The sequence below is a fragment of the Protomyctophum parallelum genome, assembly GCF_964188405.1.
Source record: "Protomyctophum parallelum genome assembly, chromosome: 7".
In the NCBI taxonomy this organism is placed as follows: domain Eukaryota; kingdom Metazoa; phylum Chordata; class Actinopteri; order Myctophiformes; family Myctophidae; genus Protomyctophum; species Protomyctophum parallelum.
Genome location: NC_139705.1, coordinates 1,583,094 through 1,603,076, shown reverse-complemented (window position 1 = coordinate 1,603,076; position 19,983 = coordinate 1,583,094). Strand labels below are relative to the sequence as shown.

Here is a 19,983-nt window from a genome sequence, read left to right as displayed (position 1 = left end):
CAATAATAAAAATTATAATTATATCAATAAATGCTAGCAGTGTTACGTTTTAAATGAGTAATACACTGTCTGGATGTCATCTTGAATGAGAAGTCTGTAATCAAAATCAGCTGTGTTACATACATAGCATTGGGAATAAAACAGGTGAATGAAATCAAGATTCACTTGTTACGTCATCACGCAGCACGTTTTCGTTCAGAGGAAGAAATTCAAATTGGAGTTTTATGGACTTTTGATATACAAAATCACAAAATACAGAATTATTATCCATGGGGCGGCAGTGGTTCAGGGGTAGAGTGGCTGGTAGATCAGCCGGTTGGCAACATTGAGGTTCCCAGTTCGATCCTGGGCTCCCATGTGAGCAGGACACTGAACTCCTAATAATTATAATAAAAGCCCTATGTAAATGCACCATTTACCACTGTGCAAACACAATTGTTTTTGAGGGAGGGTTGTATAGCATAATACAGTAACAAAAAAATATACATAAAATAAATGGTAGGCTATCCCGAATAAAACTGTAAAAGAGATTAGGTGTGCATGGAAACAAAGTCATTTTGTTTTAAACACATGGCTCTTATTTAATAATGACTTTTACTATATCGTATTGGAAATTCTGTGAAAGAGATTTACATGAATGACAATATACAGTATAGTCTCTCAATCCAGACAACTCTTCCACAATCTTCAAGTGCTACAGGGAGTCTGTAACTAGACACCTCGCGAAAGGTTGCATCGGGGAAACTGTTTGGTCATCTGTTTGTCATTTTCGCTCAAGAAAACATATTTTTAAATATCTTTAAACTATATTTTTGAATTTCCATTTCTGCTAAGCTGCAGGCTAGATAGGCTTCGACTGCCTTGGTTTACTGTGGGACGTATTATTTACATGACTGCAGTGGGGGAAGGTTGGACATCTGCTTTGGTTTCTACAGATGTTTTGTGCTTCCGTTCCACAGGCTGATACGGTATAGTTGGAAGCATATCATTGCTGACGGGCAGAAATCTCTCATCTCCATATATTTTAACTTTTTGTGTTTTTCTGTTTTCGTAAATGAACGGCCTACTTGATAACACACAAAAGCATACAAATATAGCATATCTACAGGCTCGAAACACCGCAAAACGCAGCGACAATCTGTTACTTTTGCTATTTTCTAACATTTGATTTGAATACTGAAAAGTAACAGTTTTGGAGATGTGAACGGTTTCCATCTGACACGGCCGACAGAGACGATGTTATGGAAACAGTGTGAGAAAACAGCCTGTCTTGAGAGACTAATAACATAAAGAACAGTCCAGTACAGTGTCATTGCATCATTAATATGAGATGAGATGATATCAACAGATTTAGATGTGGAGGGTAATAATATAGACCAATGGTTCTCAATTGGTAGGCGATCTCCGCCAGACCGGACAGTCGAAGGTCAGCAGGACACCCCCAGGCACAGCCCCCCCCCCCCCCCTCGGACAGGAGGGGGAAAATTATAATAGTTTTAATCAAAACATATTTCTGACTAGGCCTTATTAAAAATGCTGCATCACAGTATCGGCGCCTTATCCTGGTTAATTGCCTGTGTCAGTTTGCTCATGCGTGTGGAGAGGGAAAGTAAAACCCACTTTTCTGCACGGAAATGCGCGTGCAAAAGGCGCGTACCCCCCCCCCTACTGAACGATCAGCAGTACTGTAAATATCTTCCCGCGGCCATGGTCAGCAGATGATGTTTTCGCCCCGGTCCATCTGCTTTATCTCTCCATTTGTCTGTGAACAGCTAATCTCAGGCACCGCATTGCGTGGAACTTAAACCCCATTCTGACCGGGCACCCATTTTGGTGTCAGCATCATGTCGTGCTTTAGCTATTGAAAAATAGCAGATCTACAAGCTCATATCGCGCCACCGAGTGGCGCGTAGGTCTGCTATTTTTTTTTAAATCTAAGATTGACTGAAATTTTTTTAATCTGATCTCAGGTCAGAATGGGTTCATCAGACCAGTGTGTGTCCAGTGGGAAACCTCGTGTGAATCTGATCTCAGGTCAGAATGGGTTAAGTTCTCAACACACTCCCAGTAGGCTAAGGAAGAACCTCTGCTCCAAAATGATCAAATCTGCATCCTTGTGGCTCTATAACAGGCCGCTTCATGGTTCTTTTGGCCTATAACTCTTTAGCCATACGTTGATTCCTTGGATCATGACGCAAACTCCACACCCCTTTGTGCCTTGCTGGCTACTCCAAAAACACACATCGGTACGCATTATTTCAGTCATGTGATCAAGACGTATCAGTCAGATTTTCCATCCAATTGGCTATGGATTGACTTCATTGAAAGTTTTGAGGCCCGATATGGTATAGGTAGCCAACAACCCGACCTGGCAGAGATCCTTTTCCAGTTTACTCTCAAATCATGTCGGTGTCATTTTAACTCAGGGTTACAAATGTGGACCCTTAAACATTGAGAAACAATAGTATATATTTACTCCCATATCGTGAACTTTATTCAACATAACTCAGAGAGTTTTGATCGATTTGATCGATTAAACTATTTGTTTAATTTTGTTATTTAATATTTTTTTTTAAATATATATAATATTTGCCTATTGGGTGGGGTTTTAAACACAGGACAATGTTTAGACAAGGACAGGACAATATTGAAATCCATTCATACAACAGTATTCATCAAATTCGTTCATATAACCTGGCACTCTGTGACGTAACCCCACCCACCTGGTGTTCCCAGCAAATTAAGACAAACATGAACAATGTATGTGAATACTAAGTGACTAATAGTAACCAATAGATCATATTATAAGAGGGTAATCATTAACAAAGTCATTAATAGATGAGATGAAGACGTTGAAATGCACAACTTCCAGTCAAACGAGTGAAGACCAAAAATGTGAGCAGTCAATGCTCACAGTCAGAGATCGAAGTTACTCCTCTCATCTCCTCCGGCCATATAGCTGAATGGGAATCACAAGGTCCAATGGTTCCATTCCTGGCCCGGTCTTTATGTCCACGAACACGACACGGTATCCCCGAGCTGGAGCAGTCATCAGCGGGATGAAGCTGAAAATAGAATTTCTCCTGTCGGATGAACCAATCTCCCCTCTCCTCTCCTCTCCTCTCCTCTCCTCTCCTCTCCTCTCCTCTCCTCTCCTCTCCTCTCCTCTCCTCTCCTCACTCTCTGAACCAATCCTCAGCAGTCATCAGCGGGATGAAGCTGAAAATAGAATTTCTCCTGTCGGATGAACCAATCTCCCCTCTCCTCTCCTCTCCTCTCCTCTCCTCTCCTCTCCTCTCCTCTCCTCTCCTCTCCTCTCCTCTCCTCTCCTCTCCTCTCCTCTCCAACCCTCTCCTCCCATCTCCAACTCTCTCTTCTCCTCCCCTCTCCTCTCCTCTACTCTCTTACTATCAGCCCTACAGTCAGAAAGACTAAAACCAGTTGGAAAACGGTTGATCTCAAACTCGAAGCTGCGTCACTCATCCTCGTCATCTCCTTCTCTCTATTGGTCTCCATCTCTCTCTTCTTGTCGCTCTCTCCTGCCCCCTCTCCCTTTGTATTACTCGCTATTTGGTCTAATTCCTTCTGGGTGAGCTCCTGCTCCTCTCCTTCCGGTGCGGGGGTGTCGAGAGAGGCGGGGGGCTGGGTGCCAGGGGCACCAGGGTGAGGCGGAGGGGTGTCGGGAGAGGCCTCGGGGGATGACTCGGGCGTAGCGGGTGGGGGGGTCGCGGGCGGAGGTGTGACGACCCCTTCGTCGGTCACGGCATTGCCCTCGTCGTCGTCGTCGTCCTCCATATCTTCCACGCTGTCGTCCACTGAAATGGCATGAATTAGGGAAGCAGTCGTTTAGACGGCAAATCTTGATTTTTGTTGCAGTCACAACAAAAATGTACTAAATGGCCCACCATGAGATTTTTGTCAACTACTGTACATGTACAGTTGATCGACTAAAATGTATTTCAGTACATTTAGTACAAATGTATTTTAGAGACTAAATTTTATTTTACTCGACCAAAATGTATTTTAGTCGACTAAATTATGCCTGATTTATACTCAGATGTGTGCTGAAATATTGTCGGAGAGTGACAGTGACACACCTGCAGACAACTAATCATAAAATGACTTGTCTTAGTTCTCCGCTATAGAGCACCGAAGTCCTGACGTAACTCGCTCATCCCTTCGATTCCCCTGGTTCGCGGAAGTAATTTCTCTATGGAGAATAACATGGGGTGATCTTAATATCGTCTACTATAAGCGTTGTGGTCCAAAAATAAACAAGCTGTCTCGGCGTTATTGTCAGGGAGGTGTCTCTGTATCGTTATTGTCAGGGAGGTGTCTCTGTATCGTTTGCAACACTCAGTCACTCATATATGATACAGTCTGCTTCTAGCGAAAATCTAACTAATTCAGCAGCAGTAACATTAGCGTTTTCTCTCAGTCAGTTGATTCTTCATATCCATATGAGTTAAGCGGCCGGGGTGACATGTTTATTTTTCAAACACAGTTGTTATATGAGGCGATCTAAAATCGCCTCAATGGGGATTTCAATGCAACTAAACAAATGCATGAACCTGGGGACTGACGCCCTCTACTGAAAGTGACGTCAGACTTCGGTGCTCTATAGTCCCTCCCTAACATTTTAGATGGAGAGAGACACAGAGACAAAGACACACAGAGAGAGAGAGAGAGAGAGAGAGAGAGAGAGAGAGAGAGGGAGAGAGAGAGAGAGAGAGAGAGAGAGAGAGTTCGAAAAAAGGGTGTGCCTCAACAATGTGTCTTTGTGGAGTGCTAAAACCAAAACCCAGTTTGCACATTTGTTTTATTGGCACACCACCGATAAATGTAACACGCGTTTGGGCTGAGAGCCTTCATCAGAGCATGAGAGAGAGCGAGAGGGAGAGAGAGAGAGGGGGAGAGAGAGAGAGAGAGAGAGAGAGAGAGAGAGAGAGAGAGAGAGAGAGAGAGAGAGAGAGGGAGAGAGAGAGAGGGAGAGAGAGAGAGAGAGCGGGGGGGGAGAGTTAGTCGTACCACAGAGATTGTTTTCACATTTCTGGAGGTTCTCAGGGCAGCTGGAACACCAATCTCCTTCTACGTATGGCCTCTCCTCATCAAAGTTCCCTCTGGACAGACGGACACGCACGCACGCACGCACACACACACACACACGCACACACGTATTTATATTGGCCACATGACGTCTCACGTCATCCGTTAGTGCCCTAAACTGCAAAAGTCCGTAGACTTGGCTGGCAAACCTTTTCCGTTAAAAGTGCTCTAAACAAACATTAATAGTCCATAGACTTGGTTGCCATATGACGTCATTTCAAAAGCCATCCAGTGGAGGGGCTATAGCTCCTCTCAAAAAAGGAACAGACCTTTAGAAGACCCCTGAGGGACCGGCGGTCATCTAGGGTTTAAGTGGTTCAATATGTCATGGTCACTTTTGACACGAGCTACAGTGAGAAATGACACATTCTGCACAAAGTGGGAGGAGAGACAGGCCACGAGGGATTAAGATATTAGCTCTATAAATCTTTGAATCTGAAAATAAGTCCTATACCCAGTGCGGTACCCATTACCACAAATGACATCAGATATTACAATCAGTGGGTGAATTAATATACGGGCGTGACCAACTCGGGAACGAGGCATGTCGGGAACAGAGTAATCTAGTAGGAGAGTGGCGACACTAGCGTTGACTCCCATTGTAGTAATGGAATGCGGAAGTGCTCATTCTATCTCAATGGGATAGTTCCAATATTTGGAACTATAGCCCATAGCGCCCCGCTTTGCGGCGAGATCAAAGCGTGTCAACACTCTCTTACTATATACTCTGGCCGGGAACAACGCACGTTGAGAATGCGTGCCACAACCATTTATGTGATACCCACATGTGACTAGCCTCGGTCCCAGCTTTACTCATCTGCGAAGAGAAAAGCCTGGTCACAACCTAAGGCAGAGACGCACGCTATGGGCGGAAGTATCGGTCCGGAACATCCGTTGGATATATTTCCCCCGGACACGATATTTCGTTATTTCCTTGATCGTTACTTCCGCCAACTTCTACCCCTAAAAAATTATAGCGTCTACAGCGTCTTTCCCAGCGTGACATGTCACTCTCTCTTCTATATGACTCTGATGCTTCTAGGCCTCCTACTGGCTCTACTGAGTGAAGCCCCTCCAAGATGGTAGATTAGAATTTTGCCAAGAAGTGGCTTTGAAATGGGTCAGTAGAACCTAATGGGTTCCCATAATCCATTTTTGATTACAGTCTGTGATTGATACTCACGCAGGATAGTAGTTGCAAACGAGGAAGTTTGCTCTCTCAAAATCCAGGCCGTCCATTGTGTTACACAGATGCCAGGCACAGCCTACTCTGTGTGTGTCTGCCCACACCATCTGTAACACACACACACACACACACACACACACACACACACACACACACACACACACACACACACGCATGCATGCATGCGCGCACGCACACGCACTTGTACAATATGTATATAATTGTTGTCTGAATTTAAGCTTGACTTATACTTAGTTGCACGCCGGTGCTGCACAATGAAAATGGACAATCTACAAGTTCACTAATGCATCAAGCTGCGATGCGTTGTGAACTTGCGTAAGTGTGTAAGTGTGTCTGACCTGTGTGTAGTGTCCACACATCTTGTCCTCAGGACAGCTGTTGTTGTTGTAATCATATACTAGATTCTCTGCAGGGTATAAGACAGGAGATGACATCATTAATTCAAACCACAGATGATATCACAAGCCATGAGAAATATAAGTTTGATTAATCAAATCTTTAACACCCCAAGTCCAAATCTGATGTACAGATAAGGTAGCCATGTAAAGGTTACATAATATCTTGTGTTGTGTGCAGGGGACATCGCCATGCTGGCTTATGGTGGACATTTTTGTCAAAATATATATGCCATAGTGTCATAGTAAATCAGTGTCACATTATAAATAAAGCCTGGAAACTTGACATTCAGTAATTGGGTCTTATGATACAAATAAAACCATAATATGGTGTGTAAAAAAGAACATCTCAAATTTGCCACGGACAAGACAAAGTCTTTGCCATGGACAATGTGTACGGACATACTGTATTGATGAATCCTAGAGATCAGGTTATGTTATGTGTGGTAATGGTACATTAGCTTATGCAATTTATAGCTTAATGTTATCTACTTATCTTAGGTTAGTACTGTAGACTAGCATTACGTCACGTTGCATTAGGTTACGTGGTTATTTGTTTCTCCGCTTGCACAACATCAGCTTCTTAAAATAATGGCCGAAGTCAATTTTGAGGAAAGATTTGCCTAAATCAGTTATTCGTGACACTGCGGCCACGCCTACTGTATATCATTGACCTTATTGAAAATATCATATCATTGTTTCCACCCTGCAGTATGGCCAATGTCAGTATGACCTAGGGCATTTGGGAACTACCCATAGATCCGATGTCCCGTTAGTCCGAACATGCACTGCTCCCGTGCTTGCGGTTAGGTTTAGGTTTGCTCCCGTGCTTGCGGTTAGGTTTAGGTTAGGGTTAGAGATAGGGATAGTAATTTCGGAACAATGAACCTTCTGACTAATGACACGGCACCGGGCATTTTATGTTGCCAATAAAGTCAAAGACAATGTGATTTAGGCCAAAACAATTGAGTACTACAGACGAAAAACAGTTTAAGTCCAAATTTTATTCTGACCCCTCCACGAAAAGGCCTCGTTGTCCTGACCCCTTATCCATCATTTTTTTTTATACATTATGGATAATTAGTGTGGACTTAAACAGTTTTTCGTCTGTAGTACTCAATTGGCTAAATCTGGAGCAGGTCAGTTAATCCAGAAATAATTTGGCCTAAGGCCTGACTCACACCTTTGCATCTAGCATACAACACAAATGTTGTGTCAAACCATGTGACTCCCATTGGAAATGAATTGCGAGCTTGCATCGGTAAATAAGTCTCATGCATCAGCTATACATCAATCTGTTGTGCACGTGTGAGTCAGGCCTATACGTCAGGTTTACACTTGCCTCAGTCAAAACACAAATTGGCAGTAATAATTTAATCCTCCTATTACATAACAAACAGACTGCATTATTTGTATGTCAGACTCATAGTCATATTGTTACTATAGCCTGGCCTAGCCAGCCTGTTTTCTAGATGGGTGGGCGCGCAAAGGTTTGTTTTGTTTCAGATTTCTCCCGTTAAATAATGACATGGGCGGCCGGGCCATTATTCTAAGAAGCTGAAGACAAGAGGTATGCAGTTGTACACACCGAAGAACCATTTCTCCAGAGCCTCCCTGAGGTCCAGAGGACCGGTGTTGGCAAACAGGTTCTCTCCGGTCTCCTCCAGCTCTGGGTTGTGGTTCCAGACACACTTAGCAGCGTAGCCCTCTGCTATCACCTTCAAACTGGGGTCCCATTTCTACACAGATGAGACAATCAACATGTTAGACACAACAGCCATGGTTGAAATTAAAGTATTCACATTTCTAAGTAAAAGTATCAATACTGCAATGTAGAAATACTCGGTTAAAAGCAAACATTCAGAATTCAAAATCTACTTGAGTAAAAGTAGAAATGTATATTGGCATCAATAATATGGAGATCTGGGGGTGATCAGGTGTGATCAATTGGCTAATTTGTGCCCTGTCCAGAGCCCGGGCAGAGGCTTTTGTGTCAGTGTGATGTCAGAACAGGCCAGGTCCATATATGGAGATATCATTTGGGCCCTAGCTGATCCAGAGCCCGGGCAGAGGCTTTTGTGCTGGTTCTAGACAGCGGTGTATCCGGCAGACCCGACACCGAGAGCTGCACTCCCTGTGGTGGTGTGGAACAGGTGTGTCGAATCTGAAGTCGGTGGGGCGAACGGTTCCCGAGTTACATGGATTACAGACGCACACGCGCGCGCACACACACACACACATTTAACATCTTTATTTGCATTCACATTTTACAAGAAATGTCTTGATCACAAACAATAGTGGATGCGCAAACTTTAAAAAAGCTCTACAACAAGTGCTTCAGGATAACAGATCACGGGTACATAAAGCATCGCCTTCTCCATATATGGCGACTGCCAATTATTGCAGACACTGAACAGAATTTTGCCGATGCCTTAATAGCTCTCGGCTTGGCCATGCCTGCAACCGCAGGCCCCTCACGACTGATTTGTGGACATTACCGAGGCTTCCAAATATGAACACAAGTAGTTTACATTTGTAGCCAAGCTGTATAATAGCATCCTTAAGACGCCGGTACTTAAGCACCTTGGTAAGGAATGCCTCTTCCAGACTGTGGTCAAATGTACATGCCACTTCCAAAATGGTCACATCTCTACTGTCCTCATCAACAACATCACACACACACACACACACACACACACACACACACACACACACACACACACACACACACACACACACACACACACACACACACACACACACACACACACACACTTCTCACCCTATCTCTAAGGGTGATCAGAGCTCATTTCGGCTGCTTGTTTCCGCAACCTTATCGTTCGGTCATGACCCACACTTCATGACCATAGGTGAGAGTAGGAACACTTCATGACAATAGGTGAGAGTAGGAACACTTCATGACCATAGGTGAGAGTAGGAACACTTCATGACCATAGGTGAGAGTAGGAACACTTCATGACCATAGGTGAGAGTAGGAACACTTCATGACCATAGGTGAGAGTAGGAACACTTCATCACCATAGGTGAGAGTAGGAACACTTCATGACCATAGGTGAGAGTAGGAACACTTCATCACCATAGGTGAGAGTAGGAACGAACATTGCTCAGTAGACTGAGACTTTACCTTCTGGCTCAACTCAGTTTTCGTCACAACAGTGCTGTGCGGTACAGCGACTGCACCCCTGCCGCTCCGATTCACCGGCTGATCTCCGTCCTCCCCTCACTCGTCAACAAGACCCAAGATACTTACAGGGCAATTTAACTAAATTGTTCAGGGGGCCACATTGTTAGAAACCCAAGGGCCTGAGGGCCGAGCTATTATTTTCATGTACATACACTTGCCACAACGTGCTATATACCACATTTACACAACTTTTATTTAAGACGCTATCTTACAATAGATGTATAGACCTATTTGACAGTGTAGAATCATGTCTTTATGCATTAACAATATTAGGCTTCTAGTCATCAGACAGGGGCTCTGAGCTCTGCTACACTACACGGGTCTCCCACGCGGGAAGGGACACTAAAGCCAAACATCTTAACCACTAGCATAAAAGGGCTAGGCTATTGGCCTTCAAGCAGAGGCTCTGAAACACTCTAGTACTCACGCACTTCAGTGTTGATGCTATAAAAGACATCATGAAATGGCTTTTTTGGCTAGCTGGCAAGCTAAGTTGCTAAATGAAAACGATGGCATATGTTATGCCTCAACCAACCACAATAGCAATATCATGATTATCCCGTCCCCTCTGGCTATGGGATCGATGAGACACGCACTAGCTCGCCCAGCACAGCTGTTTTGTCTCTCAGGAGAGACAGTGGCAGGCAGTGCTGCTTGAGGCACAGTTATTGCCTGTTTTTCCACCTAAAACGTTTTCAGATACATAATTTTAGTACACTGTTTATGTTTAAAACGAGCAATGCTTGGTCCAGCCGTCATTGTGAATTAGATTTACAGACTAGCAGAACTCTAAAATTGGAAACACCTGCGTTTGGAGGAACTATGGTGAATGAACTCAGGTGAATGAAACCATGACCCGTATTTATTCATAAGGGCTTGCTGATGTAATCACTGAGTGTGTTTGTGTTTGGCACTAAATGTGACCTTCATGACATGAAGAAATACATAAACGTGGATTGGTGACTGATATACTCTAAAAGTGTGAAAAAACACATTTAATTAAATGTGGTCGTTATAGGTCAATGTTCGTTTACTTGTACCTGCGCTCAACTCCGGCCCTGTGGTTTGAATCATGGTTGCTATAGGATACAGCAACACAAGCTATTGTGTAGCAAAACACCCTGACTCACTGCATACTGTGTGTGTGTGTGTGTGTGTGTGTGTGTGTGTGTGTGTGTGTGTGTGTGTGTGCGTGCGGGTGCGCGTGGATGCGTGCGCTACATGCGTGTGTTTATTAGTTTAGTCACTCGTGATTCTGTACAAACAATATTCTGGTGTCTCGTTCACATTCCTCTCTCTCTCTCTCTTTCTCTGTGTGTCTCTGTCTCTCTCTGTCTCTGTCTCTCTCTCAATGTGTTTCTTTCATTCCCTCTACTCTTGTCCCATCTGTCCTATACCCAGGGTACTGTATTTAGTATCACTCTGTTTGCTGTACATGTACAGTATTACTCTGTATAGTGTAATATCATGTGTATTTTGTATTATTCTGTGTACGTAAGTCCCCTCAGGCTGAGGTCTCCAAACATCTGGACAGCGTTACACGCTCAGACAATAGAAGGACCCTGAACCTGTCTGTGATCAAGCTCGCGAGTGCGTGCATGTGCTCGCGACTTGTCCTGTCCTGTCCTCGCCTGTCCTGTGTTATCTGCCCTGCTTAATTGTCAGGGTCATTTGCAATCCTTTAATCAACCAATGCCGAGTGAACTATCACAACTATCACACCTGCAAACTGTGTTTTTCTGTGCTCCTTTCGCCATAGTGTGTGTGTACTCTCTGGTCAGCGGTGCCCGATGTGTGAGTCCAAATGTATGATCAGGTGCATGAAATTACCAATTTTAATGGCTGCTGATTTGGGATATCCTACAGTTCGGCTTTTGGCAATCGAGCCAGATTGATTCATGATCAATGTGGAGGCCTTAAAAACACATTGTTCACTCTGTTCTGTTTGCAGCCAGTCACTAATCGTTCATTAAAAAACCCCTTTTAAAAGCATTGACTCACCCAGCTGCTTTTGGGTCCAAAACATCTTAAACCCACTGATTTCCAGGGGCACTCAGGATTCCTTATGTTCCCTATTCTGGGGAAACATTCGCCGGCAACAAGGTGTTTGGTGTATAGGGCATAGCAGTGGGAAATTGCCAATCAATTATTTTAGGCCTATAGAATCAAGCCATCCAAGATCCTGTAGGGTGAATCATGACCATAAAACCTTTAATCCTGTGAAAAAAATATAATTTAATATTTAATTATATGATACTACATTTAATGAATACCCTTAGTTTAACAGTTTTCTCTTTATTTTCTTCACAGAATCAAAGGTTTAATGGTCATGATTCACCAGTATCCATTCTGGACTTAATATATATATATATATATATATATATACATTTTTTTCTGGAGATTTTGTAGGGATTTTCCAGTATTTCTCAACAGTGGACCGGCTGATCTGTTTTCTGTTTGACCCCCACAGGTCAGGTCTGTTGGAGCAGAGAGTTATGAGATGTGATGTAACACCACCAGCCTAGCAGCAATGTAACTCTATACTATATCATCAGTGCATCAACCTCCTATCTCCATATTCTAACTTCTTTTGTGTTTTTGTCCGTAAATTAACCCATTTAGACCTGGGAACGATTCTAGAAATGTCTTCTAAATCCTGACAGTTTTATGAAAAACCCAATGTTTCTATGTCAGTCGTTCTCAAACATTTTCATATCAAGGTCCCCCAAATATATATGCAATGGAGGACTGGAACAAAATCCCAAGGGAAATTAAATTTGCCCAGTCCTTGAACATTTTTTAAAAATATGTTGAAAAACTGGCTGATGGGCAAGCTAGAATATTGCTGTATTTACCTGTATCTATGTATTATGTATTTATTGTTTTGTTTAGTGATCTATGATGGTGTCGTCGTAAGTCCATTATTGTGATTTTAGCCAACATATGTTCTTTCTATACCATATGCTGTATTTATTTATTTGGACCACAATGGAATTAATTCTTTGACTTTTGTGCAATCCTGAAAATTCTGTACTGCTCTTTTTGAACTGTATCTTGAATATATCAAATAAATCAAATTAAAAAAAGCTAACGCTTGTAGATCTGCTATTTTTTCAATAGCTAAAGCTAACACCAAAAGGGGTTCCCGCCCAAAATGGATTAACGCCCTACTGTACTTGAAATAGTGCAGCGTTTCGAGCTTGTAGATCTGCTACTTTTGTTATAATTTATTTTTCGAATCTTGAAAAGTAACTTTAACTGTGTGGAGTTTGCATGTTCTCCCCGTGTCCCCTAGGGTAGATACCCTCACAAAAACATGCCGTAATCCTGGTCTCTAAAACTACCTCCCCCTGGCCAGCCGGGGGCGCCTGATGGAGGGGAAAGGAACTGGTCGGAATAACGTGTCCCTTCCACGCGCTATGTCCGGCCGGGGAAATTACCCTCTGTCAGGTGAAAAGAAGAAGCTTGGACTCCTCATGCATAGAAGGAGGCATGAGGTCAGTCCGCTGCCCCCCCAGGTTGGCAGAGGAAATGTAGCGCCCAGGATTACATTAGATAATTGGCACTGGGTGAAAAGAAAACTGGGTTACAAAATCGTGGGATAAAAAAGAAAAGTAACTGTAACATATGAGGTTTCCACCCGAATTGTCACCAAAACCGTTACCTTTTTTATAAGTTTTTAACATAACATTTAAAAGTAGTGAAAATAGATGCAGCAATGCGCTAGCTCGCGCGTGTGTGTGTGTGCGTGCGTGCGTGCGTGCGTGCGTGCGCTGCTCAGTGCTCAACAGTGTGCGTCTGCGACCCGAATGCAACCCCATGGCATCTGCAGGGGTCAATGGGTTGTAATCTCAACAGACAAAACATAGAGACATAGAGACACACACAGCCCTTCATTGGAGAGGTGTGCACCGCTCAAAAATACCATAAAAAGGTTTCTGCCTAACAGCTATGATATTCTACCCCCCTACCCCCCCAACAATCTGCCTCATTTCCTCTCTGTCATGCACACTTTGACCCCTCAATTCTCTCTCTCTCTCTCTCTCTCTCTCTCTCTATCTCTCTCTCTCCACTTTCTCTCTATCTCCCCTTCCCTTTCCAGCAGAGAGCAGAAAACAAACAGAACTGTGGAAATGTCCCAATGGGGCTGCTATACTGCTGAGACACATACACACACCCCGCGTGCACGCACGCACTACAAGTGCATTCATTCATCGCTTATCCTTGTCTCCTCTTCCACGCAGAACCAGATATTGTGTTCACAAATCTATCTATCTATCTATCTATCTATCTATCTATCTATCTATCTATCTATCTATCTATCTATCTATCTATCTATCTATCTATCTATCTATCTATCTATCTATCTATCTATCGCTAGCTATCTGTGCAGGTCTTGAAAACAATGTGCTCTGTGTCTTTTTCTCTGTCTGTGTTGTTTCTCAACAGTCTCTCCTGTGTTGCTCAACTCAACTGCGTTGAGTAAATCACCACTGATAGAGAAAAATAATGTTGACATTCATGTGCTGTTCCCAGATTGTAAAATATCTTTTGAATCCATTGAATCCAGAGCGACAGATAATCTAGTAGCAACCGTAATCTAGTTACTGCATGTAATCATACTCTTTAATATTGCAAGTTAAGGACTTGAAGCGAAAACAGACTTTTGCAGAAGAGCTTTTCATTTATTGTAAATATTGAAGTAGAAACAACATATTTGAGCCAGCTATACTAATCTAATTACAATCAATGAAAGCTCTACTGTAAAATCTATGTATCTGTCAAAGAGTCAAACAAAATGTAATGGCATCAACTCCTACATTCCATGTGCTTGTCATGTCCCCAGTTCAAATACATTGTGGGGTTCACGACTTGAAAAGTTTGAGAACCACAGGTGTTTGAGTGTACCAAGGGTCTCTCATGAGGAGAAAGACCCCATGTTGTTCAGTGAACCCTGGCCTGTCACTCCCACAAAATATTTCACCCACAATAAACAGATTTGATTTATTAAAACGTGAAAACAACAAATGTGCCAATGGCTCAATGCCCATGTGCAAGTTCAGATGGCCTGGCCAACCAATTTGGGAGATATATGGATTCGTTAAAGGAGAATTCTGGACTAGCCGTTTTCTCACAGAATTCTGATGTTATTATATCAAGGAAAAAACAACTCCTTGTCTATAGCGTGAGTGCAACGAACCATGTACAACCCAGATTCATGCAAGGGTCCTTTTGGAAACAAACAAGGGATTAAATTATTTTCGCTCCTATGCCACCAAAATGTGGAACGCCCTACCAACAGTCATTAAGACATGCAAATCCCTTGACTCCTTCAAAACCGCTCTCAAAGGGCACCTACGGACGGCTGCAATTCGAAACTGGCCCCTGTAAAATCTGAATCCCCCCCCACCCCTTTTCCCCTCACTGTATATGTTTCTTTTCCCTTTTTACCTCCTTTATGATGAATTCCTGTTCTGTTCTTTGACTATATAGAAGTGTCTATTTGTACGTCTCTAAATGTTTTGATGAATTGAACAAAGTGGACCCTCTTAATGCTTAATTGGGTCGACACTCACAGTTAACAGTCTTTGTATTGAGTTTGTGCTTGAAATGTACTGTAATTCTGCAAACTGTTAATAAATATTTCAATCAATCAATATAGCGCGCTGCAGCTCTGAGCAGGGAGGAGGGATTTATTGGCCGTTCGCCATGGAAGCCCATTTTGGACAAAACTCTGTCGACACTCTCCGACATTAAAGACAGATGTCAACAAACAAACAAAAGAATAATTGTCAAACGATAAAAATACGCGATTTAGCTTATAAAACCCGCCGTGCACCGTCGGAGAGCTGAGGTGCGCTCGGGGTGTTTTTCCTTTTTTCTTTGCCTCTACCACTGGGCAGCATCGGTAGTCCGGAATTGTCATTTAAAGGACGACTTTAGCCATTTTCAACCTATCTTCATGTTAATGGTCATTATACTGTAATTTGGTACCAATAGTTACACACTAATCTCAAAGGAGAGCGGTGAACAGTTCAGAAACCTGCCTTTCAGTGCCTTCATCGATGGGAAATCAAGCGAATAGAAACTGCAGGCGTTCTATTTCCTGGAAAGTTATAGCATCCTATAATGGAAGCCTTTTTTAACACACCTATTGATGATGTCACTGGTAGGCGGGTTTCTGAACTGTCACAAACCTCCTCTGAGACATAGACAGAGTAGAAAAAAATTGTACCATTTTATCACGAGCATTAGTAGAGGACAGATTATATGAAGATGGGTTGAAAATGGGTGAAGACGTCCTTTAACAGTGGTTTTCAAACTTGTTTAATTTCACAAACAACCACACTCAGAAAGACACGGTCAATGTGTTATTTTATTTCTCCATTATGCCTCAAGTTTTATTAACCTTTCAGCTTTCCAGCTTTCGTCAGTATGTGTGGCAAACACTGACGAAGTCTGGCTAGCTGAATGTTTCGTAAACTTAAGGCATATATGGAGAAATAAAATAACACATTGACCTTGTCATTCTGAGAAAGACCCTCAGGTTGTCGTCGTTTGTTGTGTTTTATGAGGACAGCGCACCAGAAGAGTCTGAGCACGGTGGTAACAAACAGACCCCCATAGTGAATGTACAAATGGAAACAAATGGGTCCGTACTGTGGACCCAAATGGACACAAGCAAGGGTCCTTTTGGAATCTCCAAGGTCCCTGCACCCCACTTTGAGAACCACTGAATTAGAAGGATCAGACATGGACATGAATGGACCGTTTTCTGCATTTTATAATAATAAGTAGTATGATGGGATTTTATAGTATGGCATTCAAGAGCTATGAACCTTCAAAACCACTAAACGTTGTGATAGCTTTTGAGTTGAATCACATTTAATTTGAGTGGAAATATGTGTCTTGTCTAAGTCTAAATAGTTCACTGTTTTACCGTTTGCCTTGGATTAAAGCATAAGTGAAACCGAGCGCTCAATGTTAAAGCCCAGCTGCACGGGGTTTCCTCGTCATGAATCCACGGGTCCGCCTGCAGTCCTTCGTCTTACCACTAGGGTCTAGCGCTTCAACGTTGGAGTGCCTAGCTGGCCCCGTGGTGTTCACCCAGGTGGGTGTGGTTTTGCATGACTCCTTGGCCTTGCCTGCAGTCACACCTGTGTGTGATTGCAGCACACAGGTGTTCACAGTTACGGCACTGTTTCTGACAGACAGACACACAGACACACGGACACACAGACATTCGGTTAATTATAGTATGATGTCATGTTCAGAAGTAGTGGATATAAAACATTTTAGCACTGGGGGGTGGATATGGAGGGGCTTTAAGGCAGCAACTGCTTGGTACATTATGTAATGGTGAGGACATTGGATAGGGGGGCTTGCAGGTAGGAAGCTTACAGGAAAATGGAGGTGGTGGCTGTTGGTATATGGGGTGGGGGTGTCTGGGGGGGATGATGGCGGGTGGGGTGGGGGTTATGTGATGGGTATGGTGAGTTTGTTTGGGTTGGGTTGTAAACTCTAAACCAGTGGTTCTCAAACATTTTCATGTCAAGGACCCCCAAATTGACATGCATTCTGCAGACCCCCATATGAAAATTTCTGCGAGGGGAATGCTTTGAAGATTTATCAAAATAGCCGATCTACAAGCTCAACATGGGCAGTAATGGGATGCGTTTGTGAGCTTGTAGATTGGATATTTTCAAAGTATAAAATGGGATTAAAGTGGTAAAATGTTCAATATTTTGCCGTTGACTGCCTGTAACTTCCTCAAGGACCCCTTGAGGTCCTCAGACCAAACTTTGAGCATCATGCAGAGGGCGCTGTTTTTCCTTTATGTTTTAAGATTGCACTTAAGAACAAAAAAGGCACCCTAAGAGTGCTCCACAGTGTGCATAGATTCTGTTCTTACCTACGAACTAATCACAGCTAAGAAAATATTGAGGGATCCCAAAACCTTCTTAAAAACGAGTACAGTACATTGATCCGACGGAGCATTGGTACGAACGACAACCTACCTCAAACCCTCACCCTAACCCTAACCTCCCCCGGGGCAGACACCTAAACCTAACCGCAACCCTCTCCCGACCCCCAGCGCACCTCGGAGCATTGCTCCGTCGGATCATAGTATGCCTCCCCTTAAAAACGTCCTAAGTGGGTCTAAGAACAAATTTCCGCTTAAGAACTTCTAAGAATGGTTGGCACATGAGGCCCAATTGAACTTGAAAGACAATAACACTTTAGAGTAGTGAAAGCTGTTTGCAGTTAGAACATGCAAATGGCTAGAGGCTACACCCACTAGCTGTCGCACAGCTGAGCATTTCTCCATATAGTTTCAAGGAACACAAGTTGCTGAATAAAAACAGACGCACACTGCTGGCTAGATAGATAGCCTACTGTAATGTAAACAGGAGCACACTGGGTCATATGTATAAAGTAATGCAGACTTTAAGAATAAATCATATTTTGTTCACGTCAAGAAAATAAGACCTTAATTAGGCCGTATCTACAAAGGCCTAGCTTCCAGCAGTTCTCAAACCTTTTCATGCCAAATTGATATGTATTTGGCCTATATATGATCACTCAAACCCATACAACTGATGCAGAATGCTGCGGCATGCCATGGACTTCAACCATCTCCCAAAACATTTCACGCTCCCCTCAATTCTGTGCTCGATCCCTTCACTGGCTTTCAGTTTCATTCAAAAGGCTCTATTTATGCAAAGAAAAACAAATTGGGCTCTTCCTTCCTTACTTCCATATGTGTTACCAATGATGCAAATTAAGGTAGTGTTCCATTCTGGAGTCAGCTGGGTGATGATGTGCATGTTGGTTCACTGGAAACACTCTGCTACACAGACCGTCTGGGCAGACTTGAGCGTCCAGCCGCCGACAGAAGTAGCTGTGTTTTACGTCATTTCCACGTTTTTAGACAGCTGGTGGATGGAAATTAAGCTGACTGACGCGGAGGAGAGCGTTTCCGGGAATCTGTCCGTCGCGTCAGTCAGCTGCGGGGGTGGAGCTTCTTTTCCATCCACCAGCTGTCTAAAAACTCGGAAATTACGTAAAAGACAGCTTCTTCTGTCTGCGGCTCGACACTCAAGTCTGCCCAGACGGAGTGGGTCTCAAAGTATGGTGCAGGAACTCATGTTCCTGAGGGGTTCCAGAGTGTGCTACTCTGAGAGTGTACAAACGGGTCCATTTGGTTCCATTTGTACAATCTCAGAATTATGGGGGTCCTTGAAATTAAAGAGTTTGAGAACCACTGTACTGCACTGAATCAGTAAGTAACTGTGAACGAAGTAGGGAGGCTCGATTTCTTTCCAATACGGCATGCTGTGCATAGAGCCTATTCAAAACACTGGCGATGACCTACAAGGCAATCAAAGGCATATGTCTCCCTGGCATATGAGCCAGCCCTATATACACCCATGATACTCGCACTCTTCTCTGAAACACCCTGGGTAATGCTCCAAGCATGACTCTTCAGTCTTCTCCCTACTGGCTTCTAAGCTATATGGAATGAGTCAGGAGGACTGAGTAAGGATACCTCAACGCCCGGCACGCCTTATTCCCCATGTCACTACTTTTTGCCCCTTTTTTATGGAGAAAAGTATATTTTCTTTAAGTTATCCATTAAATGCTATAATTATGTATGTTATTTTGCTAGGATTTAGCTTAGACAGATGCTAGGTTTGATGTTTACCTGGTATCCCAGTTACGTTGTAGCACATACTTGTTTTCTTTGCACTCTACTAACTGGACTATTTAACCTGTTGTTTGCTGAGTACAGTTCATGCCAATCGCTCCGATTTTTCACTTTGCACGTCTCTCTGTATAACAGAGAACATTTTTGGCTGAGGTCACCCCTGTAAATAACATTTTCATCCACGGCGCCCCTGAATTACACTGTTACTTTATACTATAAAGTAACAATGTAATTCAGTACCTTTTGTCATATTAAAAGTATATAATATGTAAATCTTTCCCCCAAAGACACAGTATGTCACAAGGAAACCTGGAGAGTATTTGTTTAATAGACAGACTGAACATGACTTTATACTAACTTT

General features: G+C 43.1%; 1 protein-coding gene across 1 annotated transcript in view; it reads right to left on the bottom strand.

Annotated features, from left to right (window-relative positions):
* Positions 1 to 575: 575 nt before the first annotated feature.
* LOC310861683 (uncharacterized protein) overlaps positions 576 to 19,983 on the bottom strand; it is a 30,380-nt gene continuing 10,972 nt past the window's right edge. The window contains exons 2-8 of the mRNA XM_083769249.1: positions 8,297 to 8,447; positions 6,652 to 6,719; positions 6,290 to 6,399; positions 5,029 to 5,120; positions 3,349 to 3,815; positions 3,181 to 3,266; positions 576 to 3,130 (exon numbers count right to left, since the gene is read on the bottom strand). Of these exons, the coding sequence (XP_083625375.1) occupies positions 3,397 to 3,815; positions 5,029 to 5,120; positions 6,290 to 6,399; positions 6,652 to 6,719; positions 8,297 to 8,447 (840 nt within the window). The 3' untranslated portion in view covers positions 576 to 3,130; positions 3,181 to 3,266; positions 3,349 to 3,396. The remainder of the gene's footprint in view (positions 3,131 to 3,180; positions 3,267 to 3,348; positions 3,816 to 5,028; positions 5,121 to 6,289; positions 6,400 to 6,651; positions 6,720 to 8,296; positions 8,448 to 19,983) is intronic.